Source organism: Gopherus evgoodei, unplaced genomic scaffold, assembly GCF_007399415.2.
Source record: "Gopherus evgoodei ecotype Sinaloan lineage unplaced genomic scaffold, rGopEvg1_v1.p scaffold_34_arrow_ctg1, whole genome shotgun sequence".
NCBI lineage: Eukaryota > Metazoa > Chordata > Testudines > Testudinidae > Gopherus > Gopherus evgoodei.
Genome location: NW_022060016.1, coordinates 3566713 through 3589759, shown reverse-complemented (window position 1 = coordinate 3589759; position 23047 = coordinate 3566713). Strand labels below are relative to the sequence as shown.

Sequence of the window (23047 nt, the reverse complement as noted above, 5' to 3'; positions counted from 1 at the left end):
AGTCCAACCTGATTCCACTGCAATCAGGGGTGACTCTGGATTGACACGGGGGGGATCTCAGCCCTGCTCCCATTGCAGTCGGGGAGTGACTCCGGATTGACGCCAGGAGAGCTGAGAGCAGAATCTGGCCCTGCCCCCATTGCAGCTGGGGGTCACCCCGGATTGACCCGGGGGCCGGTTCGTGCCCCGCAGCTCCCGGCGGCAGCCATCTGCCAGCAGCAGGTTACCCCGGAGTGACACCCCCAGCGCCCAATCCCCTCGCGCAGCAGCACAAAGGCCCTGCGAGTGTGCAAGGGCTGCACGGCGGGGAGGGGGCCCCGGGCTGGGGGGGGAGCCAATGGCACGGCTGGGGGAGGGGCGGCGGAGGGGGAGTAGCTTGCAGGGGAGTGGGTTTCGCTGGAGTTGGTGGGGGAGGACCGAGCAGTGTAAAGGGAAGCGCTGCGGAGCCGAGCCATGGAGAGCTGCAGCCTCCAGTGTGCAAGGTACCGGGGGGCGGGGGGTACCCCCTGCCCAGACACGCCGGGGTTAGCCCGTGAGGCGCCTGAGGCGGGGCGATCTGGGGGCCCGGGGCCTAGTGGGGTGGGGGGCAGATGCACGGGCTGCAGCCGGGCTGGGCTGGCTCGATACAGCCCCTGCCCCCCCCCCCCCGGGGGGGGTCTTGGGAACTGCCGAGTCAGCAAGATCCCAAGCAGGGGCGTATTTACTATGGGGCACGGGGCGGGCAGTCCTTCCCCCACCCCGGATTTTTCATAGGTCTCTATGCTACCCCCCCCGGCTATGCAGAGATAAGATAATCACCTGTGAGGTTCTTAAGACTGCACCCCCCCCCGCAGGAATTTGTCTGAAATGACACCCCGCTTTGCAGTGTTCCCCCCCACCCTCCCAGTTCTGTTTGGAGTGGGGCAGTAGTCACAAGCGCCCCCTCTCCCGGCTTGCATTGAGTTCTCTGGCTGCTTTCGGGAGGAGCGGTTGAGGGGGGGGGCGAGTCTTTGCAGACGAGGTTGATTGCGGGTGGGGGAGGGGCGATGACTTGATAATGCCAAAGTTTGGCTCCTTGTGACGTCAGCGGGTGAATTTCCCCCAGGGGAGTGTATGTGGCGGGGAGGGGTTTAGGGGGGTTATAGTTTCGGGGGGGGGGAGGAGGGATGCACCCAGCTGAGTAGAAGCTACAGCTGTGCCACGGCTGATCGGCTAATATGGGGCGGGTGGGGGGGAGAATGGGCTGGAAGACCCCCCCCCAGCTCCAGGGCCAAGCTCTGCTTCTGTAGCCAAGGCATGAGGAGGGAGTGAGTGTGAGCAGATTCCCCACCCCCCCCATACACACTCTCCTTGTTTGCAATCTTGCCCTGAGCCTCTCCCTGAGCTGCCCCCTGAGCTGCCCCCACTGGAGTAATCAGGATTTGGGGTGCTGTGTGCGGAGGGGTGGGTAAGAGAAATGCAGCCCACCCCGCCCTCCCCGAGAGCCTTGGGGACAGGTGTCTGATCACAGCAGGGACCTCTCTGGTGCCAGGGTCGTGCCAGGCGGGGGCTGCGTCTAGACACGCTTGTGCTGAACCTGGAGCTGAGTTTTGCTAGACTTTTAAACCCTGCTGGTTTCCAGGCAGTGCCCTGTGGGCGGGGGCCGAAATCTACCTGAGCTGCGCTTGGTGTCCGATTCCTTCAGAGACAGGGGAGTTTGGGCCCAGATCAGAACTTTCCCTACAGCTGGGGGGGGGAGGGCTGGTACTGGAAGTGGTTAGGTGAGCAGTTTGGCCTTGAATGGACACTCCCTCCAGCAAAGGTGTGGCTAACCTCCCTGAGGTTGATCCCAACCAGGGGATGGCTCTGGGAGCTTTACTCTGCCTGGGATTCTTACCCCCCGCTCATCACCATCCTGTATGAGCACTTGGATCAGAACCGCCGGGGGTGGGGCGAGTGGGTTGGGTCTCGGGGGCTGGGTGTCCAGTTTCCTCGCCGTTATAGGAACGGGGCCGGAGGGTGTGAGATTGGTGTGAGGATCGGAGCTCTCCCTGGATCTCTGGGGCGGGGATTGTGTCCCGGGACTGTCTCCGCTGCTTACGGAGATGAGAGCAGGTCTGGGGCTCGAGTGGGGGGCGGCCAGCCCCGACGTTTGCCTTCCAGCCACCCCGACATTTAAGGAACAAAGTTATCCGAGAGCGGCTGTCGGGCCGGAGGTGCTGGGCTGTGCTGGGAGCGGGCTGTGCGCCAGGTGGGTGTGTCAGGTTGTTGTTTCTTTGGGATCGGAGGCTGCCGTCACAGTTTTTCCTGGCCCGTTGGGGTAAAGGGGCCTTGATGCCAATGGAGCAGGGCCAGTCAACGCCAGCTGGGGATCTGTCCCCTTCTGAAATCCTGCTGGTGTCTCTGTAACCCTTTCCAGTGTTTGGGGCACACAAGAAACCCCTGCCCTGCCTGGTGCGGGGAATGACTGTGGCTGCAGCAGAAATCCAGAAGCCCTGTGTGCCAAGCTCCTCCCTGCTGCCCCCTCTTGGCCAGGGTGGGGATCTCTGCCTCCCCAGCCCCTCATGGATCCCTGCAGCCTGTGGGCCCGCGAAAGGGATTTCCCAGCCCTGGGATTGAAGGTCGAGGTGACACGCTGTGCCCAAGCTGCACTTGGGTATCCCGCCCCCTGCTCCTGCAGCTGGCACACTTGTCTGCCACCAGGATGCTCCCCTGTCCATCTCTGCGCCGTGCCCCGTCGCGGCTGGCAGATATTTCCTTGGTGCCCTCTTCTCCCCCTACCCTGCCATGTGGTTGGCCCAAGGGATGCCCCTTGCCCGCAGTGCTCTCCTGGGTCGCTGTGGCACTCCCAGAACTGGGCGTGTATCCCTTGGGGCACAGCTCCCTCCTCCCCTCAAGGGTGCCCTCGCCTGGCACCAAGCCTGGTCCAGCCCAGGCAGCTGACTCTTTCCCTCCTGAGTTCCATCCCAGCGTAGCACGGCTGTCCGGCTGCCCACGGGTGTTTCATAGGGGGGTGGGGTGCAGGGGGAGCGCGCCACGTGTGTGTGTGTACATCACATGTTCCAGCCCGGTGCCAAGCCGTGACGTGGGGGGGGAGGAGCTGCGCCCTCTGGTGCCATACGGAGCAGCCAAGTCCTGCTGATCGGGGCGGCGCTGATCCGGGGCTGGTGGCGGTGGTTGGTGGCAGGCGCTGGCATTCGGGGCCGGCAGGGCGACTCAGTGGGATGCTGGCATGGCAGCCACACGGAAGCGGCACCTGTGGGGTGAGTCAGCACCCCTCGCGTATCTCACCAGCATCTTCCTTCCTTCTCCTCCCTCCTGCCTTCCTTTTTCCACCCATCCTCTGCCTTTTCTCCTCTGTCCTCTGTCTCGCTCACGCGCTCTCTCCTGTCCCTCCTACCCCACTCATGGCTCTCTGGAGGCCCCCAGCTTCGCTGTTTAGCTGGGTCCCAGCCTGGCATCGGCAGGTAAATTTCTGCCAGCTGAGTTGGGCTTGTGCTGCTGCCCTGCCTGGACCGAAGCAGGTGGCATTCTCTGAGCCCAGCTCGGTCAGGGGGTGGCTGGGAGGGGGCAGGGCATGATCCGGCGGGAAGTGGGGAGCTGTGTAGCAAGGATGATCAAGAAGCAAGTTCAGAGGGGTGATCTCCTGCCGCCCCCTGGCACACATCTGGGGTGCTGCGGGCACCATGCGTGAGGTCCTGCTCCCCCCCCCACCTATGGCTGTGCCCAGCTCCAGCCTGGGAAGCCATCCAGATGGCATGTCACTCGAGAGGCATCTTATTCTTCTGGGTCTTATCTCTGCTTGGCAGGGTAGGTGGGTGAGTGAGGTCTAGTGGTTAGAGCAGGAGGAACTGGGTGTCAGGACACCTGGGTTCTCTCCCCAGCTCTGGGAGGGGAGTGGGTCTAGCGGTTAGAGCAGGGGGAATCTGGGTTCTATTCTCGACTCTGGGACTTTGGGCCAGTTCCCATCCCCCGTCTGTGCCGCTGTTCCCACTTCTGCAGAACCTCCGGCTTCTTAGCGGAAAGGTTAACGGGATCGTGTTACTGTGGGTGCGCAGGGCTGTCTGCGGGAGTGACCAGCAGGGGGCGGGATTGGGGGTGGAAGTATTGCTGCTCAGCCCCTGGGTGGGTGGGGGTGTGTGTGTGTATGTGTTCTTCGAGCTCTTTGTGACCCTCTGATGGAAGGTGCTTTTCCCTATTCAGTGTCATTGCTCCTATCTTACAGCTGGGGAACCAGAAGTGGGAGGGAACGCACCCGAGATCACCCAGTGAGGGATAGAACCCCAGAGTCCTGACGCCCGGCCCTCCTATTCCAGCCATGAGACCCCACTCTCTTCCCTGATCTGAGGATAGAACCCGGGAGTCCTGACTCTCAGCCTCCTCCTACTCTAACCACTAGACCCTACTCTCATCTGGGGATAGAGCCCAGGAGTCCAGCCTCCTAACCCTGTATTTATCGCCAAGGCCGTCCCTACAGTCCTGAGCCCAGAGAGCTGGAGACCTTGGCGTAACGGGCACTAAGACGTGCCCATAGTTGTTCTGGGTCCCTTTTCTGCATGAATCCCCGAGTCTGGTGGGACGTGTCTATGACTGTGGGGCAGCCGGGTCCTCTCTTGACCCCCTCTCTGATCCCACAGCTGGAGGGTGGGTGACGTTTCCATGAACTGATGCCTCCAGCTTCCAGCATGGTGCCCGGCTGGGCCCAGCTCCCAGCTAGGCCTGGGGGCAGGGAGTTTGGTAGGGGCCAGTGAGGTTGGCAGGTGGGAGCAGTGGAGGAGGGTGGGCAGGTCACTTGCGGGGGGGAAGGGGAGGCTGGGTCAGCAGCCCAGACTCCTGCTCCCTTTGCCACCCGCCCAGTTCTGTCCCTGGAGCCCAGCAGAGGTGCAGGGGAAGTCACTTGGGGTGAGGGGGAGGGTCTCTGGGAGGTTACATGGCTCCTGCTCCCCCTCAGTTCTGTCCTTGGTTACCCTGGGTTACTCTCCTGCCAGTTTGTCTCTCCCCACCCCACACACTTCTGTCCCATGTCTGAGCCCAGCCCCTCTCCATACCCTGTCCTCTGTGTCCCACAGCGGGTCCCCTCCACCTGCTCAATGTGTGCCCCATAACCCAGTGGGGAGGAGGTGCATGGGTTCCCTCCAGCTCAGCAAAGGGGTTTGACCCCCCCCCTCGGGCAAACTCCCTTGCCCTGTCTGGTCCCTGCCCCCAAATCCCCCTGTCGCTGCCTTGGAGTGGGGCCGTGGTTCGGGGAGAGCTGATGGGGGAGGGCAATGGCAGGCTCGGGCACAGCCCTGATGCCCTATGGCAGCACCCTGTTCCGGGCCAAAATTAGCCGGGCCCTGGGAGCAGCAAACAGGAAAAGGACTGGCCTGGCCGCTGCCTCCCCCTCCCCTCGCCCGGCTCACGTAGGTGGGAGAGGGGCCTCTGGGCTGCCTGCCAAGGGCAGTGGTGTGAGGGGGCAAGCGGGGGCTAGCACTCCTCCAGCCTCCCCACACACACACACCGGTGCTCTCTGTGGATGGCCGGACCCCTGTCCCTCCAGGGAAGGGGTTAACCCCCCCCCCAGAGTATGACTCCCCGTCACTCAGGCAATCCCCCCCACTTCCCAGAATTAGCTCAGCTCTGCCCAGCCACATTTCCCTACCGGAGGGTGGGTAAAGGGCACCCCTCTGACTATGGGGGGAGCTGTGCCATGGGCGGGACTTGCCCAAGGTCGCAGAGCGGAAAGAACCTAGGAGTCCTGACTGCCAGCCCCCTCCCTGCTGTAACCACTAGACCTCACTCCCACCTTATCTGAGACAGAGGTGGGGCAACCCGGACACACTGGGTGCCCTGAGCAGCGAATGGCTGGGTGGCAAATTCCGAGTTCAGCTGCTTTTAAATGAAAACAACAGCTAGAGATCCAGCGATGGGGAAGGGAAAGGAAAATATATCCAGGGGGCCGTGAGCTGGGTTTGGGATCCAGAAAGCACTGACTCTGGTTCTGGTTCTGGAGGCTGCTCAGTTCTGGTTCTAGTCTGGCTTGGATCTGGTTTTGATCTGGATCTGAGTCTGCTTCGGCTCTGATTCTGGTTTGCCTCGGATCTTGTTTTGAGCTGGGGCTGGTTCTGACCCAGTTCTGTGCTGGCTCAGTTCATTCATTCCCACGCAGTGTTCTTGGCTCCGTCGGCTGGGCTGTGGAATCGTGCCGAGGAAAGCTTGTGTTGCCTGTCAGCGTCGGCCAGCTGTCCCTCCCACTGCCGGCAGAGCCAGGATGCAGCAACATGGCCCGTGGCCATCCAGGCTCATGCTATTGGGTCGGCACCCATGCACGGGGCTGGGCGTCGGCTCTTTGATGGGGGATTGGTCATTCAGTATGGGTGCTCCCCCAGTTCAGCCAGTGCTGGTCCCTGTGCAGTGCTAGGGGTTGCTGTGCTGCCGGGAGTGGGGCGGAGGTTCAGTAGGGGGCACTTTCCCCTCACAGTCAGTGCTGGCCTCAGTGCCTCAGCACGGTCTCTTCCTCTCCTAAGCACGTTGTTGTGAAGTTCCAGCTGCCGAGCCCCAGCCCAGAGGTGGCTGCATTTCAGTGTTGGGTGAGGGATCCTTGTACCAACCAGTCCTTAAAATGCTGTGCATGTGTGTGTACCACTGCACAGCTGTGTGTCATAGGTCCCATACTGCTACCAGCTGATGGGGATTCTCCGTTCTCATTTGGAGCAGGGGAAAAGGGTCTGTCCCCTGCTGTGGCTGGCGTTGATGTGCCCTTTGCCAGGGCGGGTGGGGGTTTCCTAGGGCACCATCTCCCTCCTTCCACCCTTGCTGGTGGGGGCAGGGGGAGTCCTCTCCATCCTTCCCTACTGCCCCCAACCCTTTTTGGTGGATGGGAGGGGGCTGGGCAGGTGCGGAGGGGAATTGAGGGCTGGGAAGGGGGTGGTGCCAACCCCTTGCTGGATGAGCGAGGGCAGTGGGGCTTCACACCCCTTAGCCCTTGGGAAGCTCAGATACAGGGCCCCCTCCCCTCCCCCCTGCACTGCGTCCCCTTGGGTAGGGCAGCAGGGACAGAACGCTCCCAGCCCAGAGGGGCTGGGGGCTCAGGCTTTTTGTCCGCTCAGGGGTAGATGGGGCAGGTAGGTGAAAGGGGGTCCTGGGAATCCCCCCTCCCAGGCATTTCTAAGAGGCCCAGCAGGCTGGGCGAGGGGACCCCTGCCCAGGGGTCTATTGTTTGGAGGGGAGGCAGGCTGGGGAATAGGCTGTAGGGGCCAGTCCCACCCCAGGGGGTGGCTGTAGACTGTAAGGGGAGGGGAGGATTTTGCCCTGGAGGACGGGGCTGGTTGGAAGGGACCTGCTGGGTTTGGAGGGAGGATTGGTTAGCAGAGTGGCTGGGCTGGAGGCTGACAGCTCCCTCCATTCCCCCCCCCCCCCGCTGCCCTTCCCGCAGCTCCAGGCAGCCAGACCTGGCACCCAGCCCGGTGTGCAGAACACGGTGTCCTGGACAGGCTGCCAAGTGCACGTGCGGACACGGCATGCAGGAGGGCGGGGGGGAGTGGACTAGAGGGGAGGGGAGCTCTGCTGTGGGGGGAGGGGAGCTGTGTTTTATGTAGTCTGTGCTGTGGGGGGGAGGTGTGATATGGGGTCTCTGCCATGGGAGGAAGGGAGGAGGCATGATTTGAGGGGGTCTGTGCTGTGGAGGGAAGGTGTGATATGGGAGTCTCTGCCATGAGGGGGAAGGGAGGAGGGGTGATTTGAGGGAGTCTGTGCTGTGATGGGGAAGGGAGGCATGATTTTGAGATCTGGGGTACCCTCTGGGGAGCAGGTGCCCTCTTATTGGGAGTGAAGGACCCATGTGGGGAGGTGTGGGGCAGAAGTGCTGTATTTCATGGGCAGATGGTGGAGAAGTGGGTTAACTCGCTGCTCGGGGAAAGCTCACAGCACTGGGGTCCCACACTGGGTGCCAAGCAGGGCACTGCTCTGGGGAAGCTCACGGCTCCGGGGTCCCACACTGAGTGCCGGGCAGAGCACTGCTCTGGGGAAGCTCGCAGCTCCAGCATTCAGGGTGTGAAATCGAGGGGCATATGCATTTGGGGGGGGTGGGGTGTCCTGGCCTCTGAGCTGTCTGTTCCGTGGGGCTGGGCCACCTGCTGTCACGTGCTCGGTGAGCTGTCAGAATATAACATGGGTGGAGGAGGGAATGTTCCCTCCCCCACACAAGCTTCATCTGGGGCAGGTGTCCGGGCACTGCTGTGAGGAAGCCCGCAGCCACACATCTTGATTTCTCCCGCCCTCGCACACGCTTGCTCTGGGACAGGCATCAGGGCACCGCTGTGAGGAAGCTCGCAGCTGCGCCTCCCTCCCCGCCCCCTCTCGTGCAACAGCCTTCCCAGGGCTTCCTTGGCATCCCCCCCTGCAGTACCTGTTGAACAGAGAACTCTGCATCTTGGGGCATGAGTGAGCGGCTCCCTGCAATGGCAGGGCTTGGTGTGTAGGTGCTGTCCTGCCCCACGCTGACCCCCAGATTCTAGCCCCCTTCCATGGCTCTGACTTTTCCCCACTGGAGCATCCCCAGCTGGGGGCAAGCTTCCCCCCCACTACTGTGCCAAGTTCCGACCTCTGCCCACAGCTGGTCCCAAGCCCCACTCCCGCGGTACGTCACTGGCGGCTAAGACGCGGATCCCTCTGGCAAAGCCCCACGTTTTCCCCAGGCGCCCGGCTCCCAGGGTGGGGTGGGAAGTGGGCAAAGGGCCAAGGACAGAGGCAGAACAGGCTGTTCTCTCACGGCCGGAGGGTGGGGGGAGCTTGGCAGCTGGGCCTGGTGGATTGTGGGAGGGTCCGGCCGGAGGAGGGTGAGCCAGGCTTGAGGGGGTGCCAGGCTGATGCTGGGGGCGCAGAGACGGGGGATGATTTGGGTAGGAGCTGGGGAGTGGGGGGGGGCTGTCATTGGGATATTGGGGTGGGCAGCAGGTACCATGATATTTGGGAATATGGGGTGGGCAGCAGGCACTGGGATATTGGGGGGTGGTGGGGTGAGGAGTGGGAAGGGGCACTGGGTTATTGGGGGCACAGGGGTGGGGAGTGGGCAGGGGGCACTGGGATATTGGGGGTACAGAGGTGGGCGCTGGGATATTGTGTGGAGGGGGTGGTCCTAGTCTCTTTCCTATGCATAGTTGGCTTAGACTCCCCTCCCCTGGCCCTCCCCTCATCACACACTGCCCCCCTCCCCTCGAGGTTCCCCCACATCTCCCTTTGCCCCTTCCCCCGGTCCCCACCCCTAATATTAACGTCTGTCGGGACCCTATGCGGGACCTGGCTCTGAGCAATCCTGCAGCTGCTGAGGGGTGGTAAGTGTTGGGGGCTTTCTGGTTGCGGGGGGGTGTGCCTGTGCAGGGGGCTGCCCTGGCCCCCTGCCCTGGCCCCCCTGCCCCACAGGGATATTCTGAGGGGTCCTGGGAGAAGCTGGGCGAACGGGGCTTGGGGTGACCCTGTTTGGCTGAGTACAGTCAGGGGTGAGGGGAGCCATGTCTGGCATGTGTGGGTGGGGGGCTAGTGGGGTCAGAGCATGGAGCCTTCCAGCCCCTCCCAAAATCAAACCAGTCAGCAGTACAGCTGGAAATAGAACCCAGGAGTCCTGGCTCCCAGCCCTCTGCTCTAACCACTAGACCCCATCCCCTCCCAGAGCTGGGGATAGAACCAAGGTGTCAAGTTTTGCTCTGGGGCCTGGTGTGTGTGTGTGTACTGCCCTGGGGGCCGGGGTGGGGGATGTGCATCCCCCTGGAGCAGGTGCCCTGACCTGGTGCCCTGCCCGCCCCCCCCTTGGCAGCCGGTCTACGACGGAGCTGCGCAAAGAGAAGTCGCGGGACGCGGCGCGATGCCGCCGGAGCAAGGAGACGGAGGTGTTCTACCAGCTGGCCCACACCCTGCCCTTCGCCCGGGGGGTCAGCGCCCACCTGGACAAGGCCTCCATCATGCGCCTCACCATCAGCTACCTGCGGATGCACAAACTCGTCACCTCGGGTGAGGCCCCCTCCCCACCTTTGGGTGCCAGGACATTCCCGGCTCCCTGCTGGTGCTCGGACGGGTGAGGGGCGGCGCCAGCTCTGCCTGCTCCCAGCAGCCGGGTGGGCTCCATGGGATCGCAGGCTTCAGGGCGCCAGTGGGGTCGAGGTCAGGAAGGGGATCCCGTCCCCTCCGGGCATCGTGGAGGAGACTCGGCTGACGCGGAGGCAACTGGGATTGGCCATTGCTGGGCACGGGCTGGAGGGGCCCATGGGTCTGAGCTGGTGTGGGAGAAGTGAGAGAGATACCAGGCTGGATGGGCTCCTGATGGAGGGCAGCAAGGGCCTGTTATCACTGGGGGAGGGTTGTGGGGCAGACTGGAACCTGCCCCTCCCTTCGTTAGAGCTCTGCCCCCCTGGCTGCCCTGGGGTGGGGGGCCCGCCCTAACCCTGTGCTTGTGGCCGGCAGAGGAGTGGCGTGGGCAGCCGGAGCAGGTGGACGCCTGTTACCTGAAGGCCCTGGACGGTTTCGTCATGGTGCTGACGGAGGAGGGCGACATGGCTTACTTGTCGGAGAATGTCAGCAAGCACCTGGGGCTGACCCAGGTGAGTGTGTGTGCCCCCCACCCCCGCTGGCAGGGAGCAGGGCTGGGGCTCCATCCTCAGTCCCACTCTGGGATCCCCTCCGCGGCCCCTGCTGTGTGTGTGTGGGGAATGGGAAAGGGGGGGGGGAGTGTTTGGAGGGGGGGGAATGTTAATCCATCAGCTGGTCGCCCTGCTCAGGTAGGCAGGGACCAGGGGGCTGCGAGGGAGGTGCTGAGTGTGTGTGTGTGTGGGGGGGGGACAGGTCTGGCATAGTATGACTCCCCCCCAACACTGGCGGTGATTTTTTTTTTTCCCCTCACGCTTCCTCCCTCACCCCCTCCGCCAAGTTGGAGCTGATTGGACACAGCATCTTCGATTTCATCCACCCCTGTGACCAGGAGGAGCTGCAGGACGTGCTGAGCCCCCGGCAGGGTGAGTGCCCCCCCCCAGGGTGAGTGCTCCCCCAGACCCCTCCGCCTCCCTTCAGGATCCCCCCGCAGGGTGAGTGCCCCCCCTAGCCCCTTGTGCAAGGTGAGTGCCCCCATGTCAGTGACCTCCCCCCAACCCCCCACATTATCCCATATGCCCCCTGTCCAATCAGCTCCCCGATCTTGGAGCCCCACTCAGCAAGACCTGACCTCTCACCCCCACTGTCACACACAGCCCCTGTAACCACCCCCACACTCGCCCCACTCTTGTGACTACCCTCTCCCCCAGTCCCACAGCCTCCACTGCTCCTCCCTGCCCCGCCATCGCTTCCCCCCCACCCGGGCACCAGTCTCCCCTCCCACCACCTCCTGATGCTGCCCTGCCCTCTCCCCCCCGCAGGGTTCTCTAAGAAGGAGGTGAAGACGGAGCGCAGTTTTTCCTTGCGCATGAAGAGCACCCTGACCAGCAGAGGGCGCACCGTCAACCTCAAGTCGGCCACCTGGAAGGTGAGTGAGGCAGGGGAGATGTCTGGAACCGGGAGGGGTCTAGAACAGCTGGGGGAGGGGAGAGATGGAACTGGGTTCTGGATCAGTCCAGAGCGCCATGAAATTCTGCTCTAGAACAGTAGTGGAAGGGTTGCTGTGGAAACAGTATTGGAGTGGCTGTGAAAACAGGGTTCTGAGGCAGTACCCAGGTGTTACGGAAATGGGGTTCTAGAACCGGGGTGGGCGGTCGGCATGGATATGTGGTTCTGGGACAGTGGTTGGTCACTATGGAAACAGGGTTCCAGAACAGTTGTAGGTAGGTCGCTGTAGAAACGGGGTTCTAGAGCCGCTCTAGGGTGAGACGAGAATGGGGGCTGAGGAGGTTGGCATGAATACAGGCTTCTGGAACAGTAGGGGATGGGCCACCATGGAAACAAGGTTCTGGAACAGCTGCAGGTGGGTCACCATGGAAATGTTCTAGAAGAGAAATGGGGGGTTGCTGCCATAACAGGGTTCTAGAGCAGCAGCAGAGGACTTGCCGGGGGATGGTGGTTTTGGATCAGTGGTGGGCAGGTTCCCATGGAGACGGGATTCTAGACCCCACCAGCCTGGTGTCCCAAGGCAGAGCCTTGTGAGAGTTGGGGGTGGAGTCTGGAGCAGAAGGGCTCTGATTGGCACCCCTCTCCCCCCCCAGGTGCTGCATTGTGCCGGCCACATGCGGTCCTACACGCCGGCACGGGAGGGCCCGGAGGAGGCGGAGGGAGGGTATGCGGAGCCCCCGCTGCGCTGCCTGGTGCTGATCTGCGAGGCCATCCCCCACCCCGCCAACATTGAGACCCCCCTGGACAGCAGCACCTTCCTCAGCCAGCACAGCATGGACATGAAATTCACCTACTGTGACGAGAGGTGACGGGGCGTGGCCATTGGGGGCCCCGCCCTCACACTGCCCTCCCCCGCCCCACGAGGGACCCAGCTCTCCTGCTGTCCCGTCCCATCCCATCCTTGCACCCCATGAGAGACCCTGCCCTCATCCTTGCCCCACAGGGGTCCCCGTCCTCATGAGGGGCCCCTCCCTCCCCCCATGATTTCCCCTCCCCCACCCCCATGCAGAACCTTTTTCTCCTCCCCATCCCCACTGCTTCCCCTGCCCCACCTCTATGAGGGCTCAGCCCTGCCCCCAGGGACCCTTCCCTTTCCCCACCTTGACCTCACAAGGGACTCCTACCCCACCCCCACCACTTCCCCGACTCACCCCACAAGGGCACAACTCCATCCCTGGGAGCCTCTGACCCACCCCTGCTGCTTCCCCCTCCCCCACCTTGCTCTGCTGGGGGAGGGGGGTTTTCCCTGGGGTCCCTTCTCTTCACCCCATGCTGCTCTTTGGCCCTCCCAAGGGTCCCCTCTGCTCCTCTCTGTCCATCCTCCCCCCCACAGGGCACCCTCCGTTCTGCCCCTCGCAGCCCCCTACTCCAAGTCCCCCCCTCCCCCAGCACGCTGATGCTGCAATGGCTTTGGGGGTGACAGCTGTTCCAGGATACTGGGGCACCACCCCTGTGCTGGGGGAACCCCTGGCCTGATGTTGTGGGTGGGGGATTACTCAGCGCTACGTGGGATCCAGCCATGGTGGCGGGAGGGGGTTGATACGGGAGTAGGGGAGGAGTGTCTCACTGACTGGACTCCCACCCCCTCCCTGGTCTCCCGGGCAGGATCGCGGAGGTGGCGGGGTACACCTCCGACGAGCTGCTGGGCTGCTCCATCTACGAGTACATCCACGCCCTGGACTCCGATGCCGTCAGCAAGAGCATCCACACCCGTAAGTAACTCCCAGCCTCCCCCTCCCCCACTTCGGCTGCCCCTGCAATGGAAGAGAGAGCCCCGGATCTCCCCCTCCCCTGCTGCAGCTAAAGGAGAATGCCCATTAGCTGTGAGCAGTACTGGGGCTATGACACATGGCCGAGCAGTTCCCATTGCATCCAGCAGGAGGAGAAAGCACACTTCCTAGCCAGTGCATTATATGGGAGAAGGTGTGCCAGATCCAACTAGTGGCCTCTAGCTTGGGGCACACCCCTCTCAGTCAGACCACGGCCCATCCAGCCTGGTTTCCCCAGCCCAGTCAGTGCAAGAGCCTCCTTCCCTACAGCTCCCCATCTCTCACCATCCATTTGACCATGCCGTCTCTCTCAGTCTGTCTGTCCTTCCTTTCTCTCTCTCTCTCTCTGTGTGTTAGTCCTGTCCCATCTCTCTCTCCTGCCCGTACTGTCCCTCTCTCCTGTCTTGTCCTCTCTCTCCTGTCTCTCCCATCTAGGGTGACCAGATGTCCCGATAAAATTGGGACTGTCCCGATTGAATAGTTTGTCCCGCGTCCCGACCAGAGTACGGTCACGATGCCATTTGTCCCAATATTTGTTTCCTGGTCTTCGGCAGCAGTTCAGCAGAGAATCCTTCAGTCGCGGACGGTCTTCAGCGGTATTTCAGCGTCGGGTGCTTCTGTCTTTGGCGGCCAGGTTTATTACCCACCACCGAAATATTGCGGAAGACCATCTGCGACTGAAGGGCTCTCCGAACTCCTGGACGGGTGAGCGTAAAATATTTTCCCCTTAACATCTGGTCACTCTACTCCCGTCCCATCTTGTCTCGTCTCTCTTGACCCATCCTGTCTCATCCCATTTCTCTCTGTCCCGTCCCCTCCCGTCTCGCTCCTGTCCCGTTTTTCTCTCCGTCTCTCTCTCTGTCCAGTCTCTTCCTGCGGGTGGCTCTGACCCCTCCACTCCTCCCCGCAGTGCTGAGCAAAGGGCAGGCGGTGACGGGCCAGTACCGTTTCCTGGCCAAGAGCGGGGGCTACCTGTGGGCCCAAACGCAGGCCACCGTTATCTCCAACAGCAAGAACTCTCAGCCCGAGAGCGTTGTCTGCGTCCACTTCGTCCTCAGGTGGGAGGGGCCGGGATGTCAGGGGGGGAGGGAGGGAGCATCTGTTGGGTGGGGTCATGTCCCGGGGTCCCCCCAGAGACGTGCAGCAGCTCTGAGGAGAGCAGGGTTATGGCCTACCCAGCATCAGGCCACTTTTGCTCTGTGTGGCCCCCGCTGGCTTGGCCCAGATTGAGGGGCTGACCCCAGGGACCAGATGGGCTCAACTCAGTGGGGAGAGGGATGCAGGAACCAGCTCGGAGTCGGGGGGTGCTCGGCTTGGTTGGGATAGGGGTGACGCTGAGCCCCACTCGGTCCGTATTCCCTGGTTGTGCTGGCAGGAGCTGAGCTGTAACAAACCTGCGGTTACCAGGGCCTTCCTGGCCATCTTGTGGCTGGTGCTTTGTAGCCACTCGGCTTCCCCACAGACAGAACCCAGATTGCCTTACACCAGCAGAACTGAAGGAGAATCCCCATCAGCTGCTGACAGTATAGGGGCTATGACACACAGCAGAACACCTCCGACTGTGTCCTGCAGCACTGGAACTGGTGTGAGCTGCTGGACCCTGACACCTTTGTCTTCCCCTCCTCACTTCTGCCCCTGACCCCGTTTCCCTTGCAGCCAGGTGGAGGAGACGGGCATGGTTCTGTCGCTGGAGCAGACCGAACGCCAGGGTGAGGGGCGGCGCCTGCCACCGGAGCCTAACCCTGCCCACCAGGCCAACGGGAGCCCTGAGGAACTGGAGCCAGACACCGGGGAGACCATCCTCAACCTCAGCTTCGGTACAGAGCATGGGGAATGGGAGCCAGTCGTGGACACTGGGAAGGGGAGCAGTGTGGTTCCAGTTAGTTCCTGAAGGGAGTGGGGTATGGGGTGGGTGTGCTGGGTCTCTGGGATGCTGGGGGAGTGAGCCATGTGGAGTGGTGGGGGTGGGGTATGAGGTGGCGGGGGTTGGTCGGGTATGGGATGAGGTGTCAGTGGGGTTTCTGGCAGAAGAGAGAGGGTGCAGGGCGAGGTGCTGGGAGAGTGGGGAGAGGGACATTGGAAGTGGGGGTGGGTGGCAGAGGTGGGGCATGAGGCAGGGCATTGAGGGGTAGTGAGGGCAAGGTGGCAGAGGTGGGCAGAGGGGCAGCAGTGGGGTATGGGGCAGGGTGTCAAAGGACAATGGGGTGCGAGGTGGGGGTCTGGTAAGGAGCCTGCTGTGGAGCATTGGTGTAGGGTGTTTGGGGGTCTCTGGGTGCTGGGGCAGGGTAGAGGGGGCTGAGGGCATGAGGGCTGGCAGAGGTGGGGCGCGGGGCAGGGTGGCAGGGGCAGTGAGGGCGGGATAACAGAGTTGGGGCATGGTACGGGGTGTTTAGGGGTCTCTGGGTGCTGGGGCAGGGTGAAGGAGGCCAGGGGGTGCGGGGCAGGGTGTCTGTGGCGGTGAGGGCAGGGTGACAGAGGTGGGGCATGGTGCAGGGTGATTTTAGGGGTCTCCGCATGCCGGGTGGTTGTAAGGGCCGGCAGATGTGGGGCAGGGTGTCTGTGGCGGTGACAGAGGTGGGGCGTGGGGTCTGTGGCGGTGAGGTTGGGGTGACAGAGGTGGGGCCCGGTGTGAGGTGTTTGGGGGAGGCCGGGCTGGGGGCCGGGAGGGGCACCGCTCAGAGAACAGAGTGCCGGTCACCCCAGTGACCCTCCGCTCCCCCCAGAGCGGCACGGCCCCCGGCTCTTGGCCTTCCTGCGCCCGGCCCACGTGAGTGAGGTGGAGCTGCAGCGCGACCCGCGCCGGTTCTGCAGCCCCGATCTGCAGCGGCTGCTGGGACCCATCTTCGACCCACCCGGAGCCCGCACAAACAGGGAGGGGGCCCCGCGGGCACGGTCCTCCCCTCACCCCCCCAAGGCCGGCGGGCCACCCCAGGACTCTGCCAAGAGCACCGCCCCGGTAAGGAGCCTGCTGCGGGGCAACAAGGGGGCTGGGCTAGTGTGGGGGGGAAGAGGAGGGCTCACGAATGGGGGGAGGGGCTGCATCACATCCCAGGGACAGACGATGTGTCTGAGGCTTGTAAGGGGGAATGAGGGGCAGTGGCTGTGCTTCTAGGGGGCAGCAGGGGTGATGGGAGTGGGGTTTTCAGGAATGGGGGGTGATGGGAACAGCGAGGGGCAAAGGGGACAGTAGGGGGACTGTGTCAGCGGGGGACTAGGAGGGGAAGTGGGGAGGAGGGATGGGGGGCAGGGAGCTATGTCTATGGGGGCTGCAGGGGGTCTGTCGAGGGGAGTGGGGGTGGGGCTGCATCACTGGGGTGCAGTGGGCTGTGTCCATGGGGGAGGGGCTGAGAGGGCTGCAGGAAAGGGGGCAGAGGCCGGAATGGGGGTGGGGGCTGTGTTGGTGGGGGGAGGGGCTGGGGGAGTGCAGGATGGGGACCGAGGTTGCACTATCGGGGGCCAGGTGCTGTGAAGAGGGGCTGCCAGCTGTCCTGTGCTCCCAGCCCTCCAGCCGTGTTCCCATTCTCCCCCCAGGCCGAGCTGCTCTTTGACATGGAGAACGTGCAGAAGCTCTTCGCCTCCACCCAGGAGGCTGTGGAGACGGTGCTGCAGGTACTTGGGGGTGGGGGACAGTGACCCCTATTGCCGAGGTCTTTGTTTCCCTGGGGCTCCCAGTCCCTGCTCCCGCACCCCACAGGCAGACAGCTCCCCAACTGGACACAGCCAGGAAGTCGCCTCTGAGAGTCAAATCCAGTTACTGACTCCTGGATCCACGCGTAATCCCACCCCAGTCCTTATATAAGCAGTCCCTGTGCCTTGCCCCAGAGGTGGCTGCATCTTGGTGCTGGGCAAGGGGTCTCTGCTGCTGCTAATACCACACTCCTCCTGCAGGATTATGAAGCGCTTGACCTGGAGATGCTGGCTCCGTACATCTCGATGGACGATGATTTCCAGCTCAGTAGCACCGACCAGCCCCCCTGGCTGGCCGAGAAGCGGGGTGATCCTGCCGTGGCCAGGGGAACAGGCCCCCCGCCACCATCTGCCTCGCCCCCACCGCGTCCTCGCTCCAGCAGCTTCCATGGGGTGTCTGCCCGCGAACCCGACCTGCCCGGCCTTCCCCGCTGGGGCAGCGAGACCAGCCTGAGCCAGCCCCGGTCCCTCCAGCCCCCAGAGGAGGAGCCCATGGAACTGGAAGGGCCTGGGTCACCACCAACAACACCCCCAGGAGACAACCGCAGGGATCACCCTGCCTCACACCTGGGGGCTAGGAAGAGGTGAGAGGGTGGGGCAAAGGGGACAGGGTAGCCGGGAACCACAGGGGCCATGAACCTAGTATCCCCCCATCTCTGCCACCCCAGATCAGACCCATGTGGCCTGGCACCCACCCCCCATCCAAATTTTAACTAGTAAATTCCTACAGTGGGTAGTCCCACAGGTAAATGCTTTGCTTCCATTTGGTCCCTGTGAGGTTTGTCTGCCTTGTAGCTGCCCTGCCCTGGGTCCTCCTTGTTCCTGTGCCAGGAGTGAGATGGGCAGGGAGGGCCCGTCTGGCCAGCTCGGTGCCAGCCAGCTCCTTACGTGCCCCGCTCACTCCCACCCCCCAGGGCCTTGGAGCTGAACCTGGAGGAGGAAGGAGCCGACTTCCTGGAGGCAGCGCCCCTGAAGCGTGCCCACGGCTCTGAACCCGATGGCTTCCTGCTGCCCTCCCTCAACCTGGTACGTCTGGCACCCTGGCACCGATGACTGGCCTGAGAGATTCAGGGACATGGGGCAGAAGGGGTGGGGGGCAGGCCAAGGGTATCAGGGAAAGGGTGGGGAAAGGGGTCAGGTTGGGGGGCTTGGGAAGGGGGCCAGGTGGGGGAATGGGAAGGGTGGGGGTAGAGTGGGATTAGTCTGAGTGGGGGGCAGCCTATGGGAATTGGGGAGATGGGGCTCGGTGATCCCCTGTCTTCTCAGCTGCACAACTCTTCCTTCCCTCCTCCCCCCCCCCGCCCCCAGGGTTTCCTGCTGAGTGTGGAGGAGGGGCTGGACGCCGGGGTTCCCCGAGGCAGCATGGTGCTAGGTCGGAAGCTGCTGGCCCTAGAGGAACCAATGGGTGAGTGCTGCACGGCGTGGGGGCAGGGCTCAGTCTGAGTCACGATGTGGGAGGCTGGGGCATCTTTAGGGGGCAGAGCAGCAGATCCGACCACCCACAGCCCATCTTGTCCCCCCAGGAGGCACCTCACTGCAGATTCTGCCCCAGGATGGGTTTCCTTCCTGAGCCCCCACCGGGGAGCCACTCCTGCCCTGATGTGGGAGGGGAGGGACCTGCTGCCCTAGGTAAGGTCGCAGCAGACACTGCTCCCAGCGGGGACTGGCCTGGCCCCCTGCCTCTGGGGCTATGGGAGAATCAACCATAACACTAGAGGGCATTCACAGGCGAGCAATTCTGGCTGCATCCAGCAGAGGGCAGCAGCACACTTACTGGCTCGCTCCTTGCACCCCTTGGCTGGCACGCTTTGTTTAGTCTGCCTTGTTAACCAGCGGAGCTCCCTGCCACATGAGATTAATTCCCCCCTCCTTTTTTTTCCCCTGTCCTCTCCTAACCACCCCCCATCCCATTATCTTTCACACCCTGCACCCCGCCCCCTCCAGCCCTGCTGGGTGACATGCTGCCCTTCGTGGTGGATGGTCCAGCGCTCTCCCAGCTGGCCCTGTACGACGCTGAGGATGAGGCCTTGGAGCAGAGCGGCGGGCACTTCCAGCCGAGCGAGGAGCTCCTGGGGGAGCTGGACCAGGCCACCTGATGGGTCGGGCTCTCGCCTGACGCTCCCACTCCGCAGATGGGACAAACGGAACCAAACCCGACCCCAGTCCGTTCCAGGGGGAGGCACCTGCCTCTCCCCGCCATCCCCCCACCAGCAACACTCACCTGCTCGCCTTCCCCTATGGGGCCCAGAGAATGCTACCTACCTCAGCCCTGCCCCCCCCCCCAACCGGGCATTCTGTTCCTTAGGCCTCCCTCCCCCTGAAATATTGGGGTGCGTCAGGGAGGGGAGCTCACCAGCCCTGCCCTGGGGTGTGAGGAGGGGCGAATCTCCCTTTAATGCTGGCTGCCCCTTAATGGTGCTGGGGGAAATCTGCCCCCTAGGGGTGACACTGGGGATTGCAATAGAAGCCAACCAAATGGGGGAGGGGGCAGTCCCCCCCTCTTCCCCTGTGCTCTGGAGCCATGTCTGGATGAGGGAGCCAGGCTGTCATGCTGGCTGGATCTTGGCCCCAACTGGGGCAGACCCCAATAGCTGGGGGATGTTGACAGGGCTGGTGATGGGGTACGGACAGTCCCCCTCATCCTTCCTGCTCAGGGAAGGGTGCAGGGTGGGGTCCCTTCCTTCAGTGCGGTCGAGGAGAGTTGAGATTTGCTCTCCCTATGTTCCGCTCACCTCACCAGACCCCCACATCTTTCCCTGCCCTATCTGGGACCACCCTGGGGGGTTGGGGTTGCTCATACTCCCCTTCCCCAGTCCTTACCTAGAATCCTCCTGGTGCCTCTTGCCACATTTACCTCAGCAACGCCGTCTCCTCTTGCCCCCCATGGGGGGAGGAGCACAATGGGGGGCCCAAGGGACGACACCCCATCAATCGCCAACTGGCAGCTGTTTTTCCCCCTGGCAGAATTTGGCCTTAGGACCCCAAATCTCTCCATTTTTTTTTAGTGGCCAAAACGGTGGCCACTCGGGATTGTGTTTCCAAACCAGTTTCCCCGTCTGAGCCTCATGGCCCTGAATGGTCATTTTCCAGCTGGCGGCTCCCACCGTCTGTAGCCACAGCCCCCTCGCTCTGCCTAAGAGGGGACCCCATTTTCCAGGGGCGGTCCTGGAATGAGGGTGATCCATCCTGCACCAGGTGTGTTCCTTTGGCTTTCCAGGATGTTCTGGCAAAGGGGGGGGGGTGTTATTTCATAGGGGGGGCAGATAATTCTATTTTCAAAAGGGTTATTTTTAAGCTTTGTTTCTGGTTGATCTGGGAGCAAAGGACTCTCCAGCCGCTTTCTAGCGTCAGAGTCCAGCCTCGGATCCAATTCTGCTCATGCTGACTCCCCTGCCCGCTTTGAACAATTTTTTCAGTCACAATGGGATGTTTTCCTAAAAGCTCTGCTCTGGTTCAAACAGGGCTGAATCGATCAGACTAGAACAGTGGTTTTCAACCCGTTGGCCGCATGCCCCTAGGGGGTCTGCAGCCTGATTCTCAGAGGAGTCTGCATCTCCATTTGAAATGTTTTAAGAGTCTGTCACAGGTTGGAAACCACGGGCCTAGCTGATCGCAGCAGCCCCGCCTGGCCTTATGAATGTGTCAGGTTGGGTTTTTACTGGTAGCGTTCTACTAGTCCAATCTCGAATGTGAATGCAATTATACTTGGATTAAGTTAAACCCGTGAAGCATATTCTCCTTCGTATACAGGATAAGCCCTAGGGGGTGTTGTACTGCATTCATTACACCAGTGTAGTTAAGGTGGAGTAATTATTGTGTGACATAAACCTCTGTTTCCCTGCCTAATCAGTTCCACTTCTCCAGCCCTTGGGTCGCCGGGGGGTGGAAATTGAACTAGACTTATATTTAAAGTCCGTTTTCACTGATCCCCTTTTCAAAGCCACTTAGCGGGAAAGTTTCACCATGATTTGAATTCTTTGAACAAAAAGTTGGGGAGAACGAAAGTTGTGGGGGGTTTTATTGGTGGGTTTTTTTTTTTTTTTCCTTTACCAAACCCAGATGTGGGGACTTGCTTCAGTGGAAAATCTCTTGTTTGGCATTAAATTGGATTTACAGGAATGGTGGCAGCGGTGGGACAGGGGACGATGCTTCCACCCTGGGTCCTTGTGCCACCACTTGCGCTAGTGCAGAGCCTACGCTCCCAGCTGGGCTTGCAGGGCACTGGGGTTGATGGTTGCACAAGGCGCAATTCAAGCCCCATTTTTTTTTCCTTAATGGGAGTGGGTTTTGTTTTTCCTTTTCCCACAGATGTTCCGTTTAAGCAATGATGGACATGCCTCCTCTACCTCCCCCTTCCTACCGTATTTCCCTGCAGGGCCTACCCCGCCCCCCGGAGTTATCTTTCCCGATGCCAGTTGCCGGGAAGTAGGGTTGCCAATTTTGATTGGACGTGTTCCTGGAGCTTTGATCACTTGACATAATCTTTAAAGATTCATCTTGAATTCCTGGAGACCCCAGGACAATCCCAGACAGTTGGCAACCCTAGCGGGAAGTGGGGTGAGGGAGGGGAAAGAGGGGGCTGAGCCGAGCCCCGCGTGAGGCGCCATGTTTCAATACCGACTGTTAATCGCGTTGCGAACGCAACACACCCACCCACCCACACGCACAATCTGTAGACGGGCTCCGCCCACCCAGGCAGCTGTTCAGAGCCGCACATGGCCACGCGCACAGACCGACGGCCTTCTCCGAGCCTGGAGGAGGACGTGCCCATGGCTGGGGGGTAGGCAGGGCCATGTGCCCCTTTCTCCGGCCGTGGCCCTGCCCCGCCCTTCCAGCACCGGCATTTTTGGTTTTATTTCGTTGATTTCATTTTCCAAGATTGTGGTGCTCATTTTTACTACTTGTCCTTTGTTGTTATTGTAGGGTTAGCGTTTTCCTTCTTGTCGGGTTGTTACGCGCACACACCCCACCCCCCCTCAAAGCCTGGTGCCCCCTCAGCCAGCCCAACTGTTGGGGGGTGTCTGATGCCGCCTTCCCACCTACCTCTTTGATTACTTCCCCATTAGCAACCTGCCTGGTACATGGCAATGGGGATCCAAGTTAGCCCTCCAATATCCCTGGGGTCTTTACCCTACCCCATGGCAGCTAGTCCACACCGGGGCAACCCTCTTTCAGGAGCACCCTGTTTCTAATTAGAGGGGATTAGAAATACTATGACTTGGGTCCCCTCTTTCCCTCCTGTAATGGGGGGGGAATCTGGGGGAGATGGTGGAGCAGGGGGATACCCCAGTAGAACTTGGAACCCCCCTGCATTGTTGTGCATTAGAGCTGAGCAATTTCTTTGGCGGGGGGAGAGCTCTTGGCCTTGTGTATCTTGGCTCCTTGCAGCCCCACCCGAACCTTTGTCTCCCCCCTCTGAGCCAGGAAGCCCAGGGTTTAACAGCCTGGAGCTGGGGCAATGTCCGATTCGGATCTTGCTGACCCCTTGGGAATCAGGAGCGACCTCACTGAAGTCTATGGGTGTTAATCAGGAGTGACTCCAGTGAGGTGCTGGAAGATCAGGATCGGATCACCCAGAGGACGGATTTCTGGCGAAGGAGGTGAGGGGGGCAGCCCCGCGGGGGTGGGGGTTGGTGCCAGGCTTTGAGGGGAGGTGTATTTTTTTCTATTGTCTCCTGTCCCCGTGTGCGGCCGGTTTCTTTTGGGGCCGGACTGTCCTCCGGCGCCCTCTGGACCTATCACTGTTGTGAGACATAAACACCTCTGGTAACAAACCTCGGCTCGCCTGGTCATTGGCTGCAGGGACCAAGCCGGGGGTGGGGGGGATCTGATCTGGGGGTCAGGAGAACCCCCCTGGGCCAAGCCCACCAGGAAAGGGGAGCTCTAGGAGCCTACAGGCTGAGGCTGCCAGACACCTCTGTGTTCTCGGCTGGCTTTCTTACAAAATCAGTCTGGGGAGAACTTGGCACCTGGAGGTGCCTCATTGCGATGGCTCTAACCGCGAGACACCACTCCCCTCTCACAGCTGGGGAGAGAACCCAGGAGCCCTGGCTCCTAGCGTCCACTGC

General features: G+C 61.8%; 1 protein-coding gene across 4 annotated transcripts; it reads left to right on the top strand.

Moving 5' to 3' along the window:
* The first annotated feature begins 396 nt into the window (after positions 1-396).
* On the top strand, positions 397-22716 carry HIF3A (hypoxia inducible factor 3 subunit alpha). Of its 4 annotated transcripts, none has more exons than XM_030544664.1 (16): positions 397-482; positions 9749-9942; positions 10393-10529; positions 10856-10940; positions 11337-11443; positions 12117-12328; positions 13129-13235; positions 14203-14350; positions 14949-15109; positions 16016-16248; positions 16824-16901; positions 17181-17563; positions 17894-18005; positions 18288-18384; positions 18924-22579; positions 22633-22716. In XM_030544664.1, exons 1-15 carry the CDS (start codon positions 454-456, stop codon positions 19073-19075), a joined length of 2235 nt encoding a protein of 744 aa, XP_030400524.1. In that variant the 5' UTR covers positions 397-453; the 3' UTR covers positions 19076-22579; positions 22633-22716. The 4 variants fall into 4 exon arrangements, with proteins under 4 accessions (XP_030400524.1, XP_030400526.1, XP_030400525.1 ...); XM_030544666.1 differs by lacking the exon at positions 397-482 and adding an exon at positions 3092-3221 and having other exon boundaries at positions 22633-22715; XM_030544665.1 differs by lacking the exon at positions 397-482 and adding an exon at positions 8816-8837 and having other exon boundaries at positions 22633-22715.
* Positions 22717-23047: the final 331 nt, after the last annotated feature.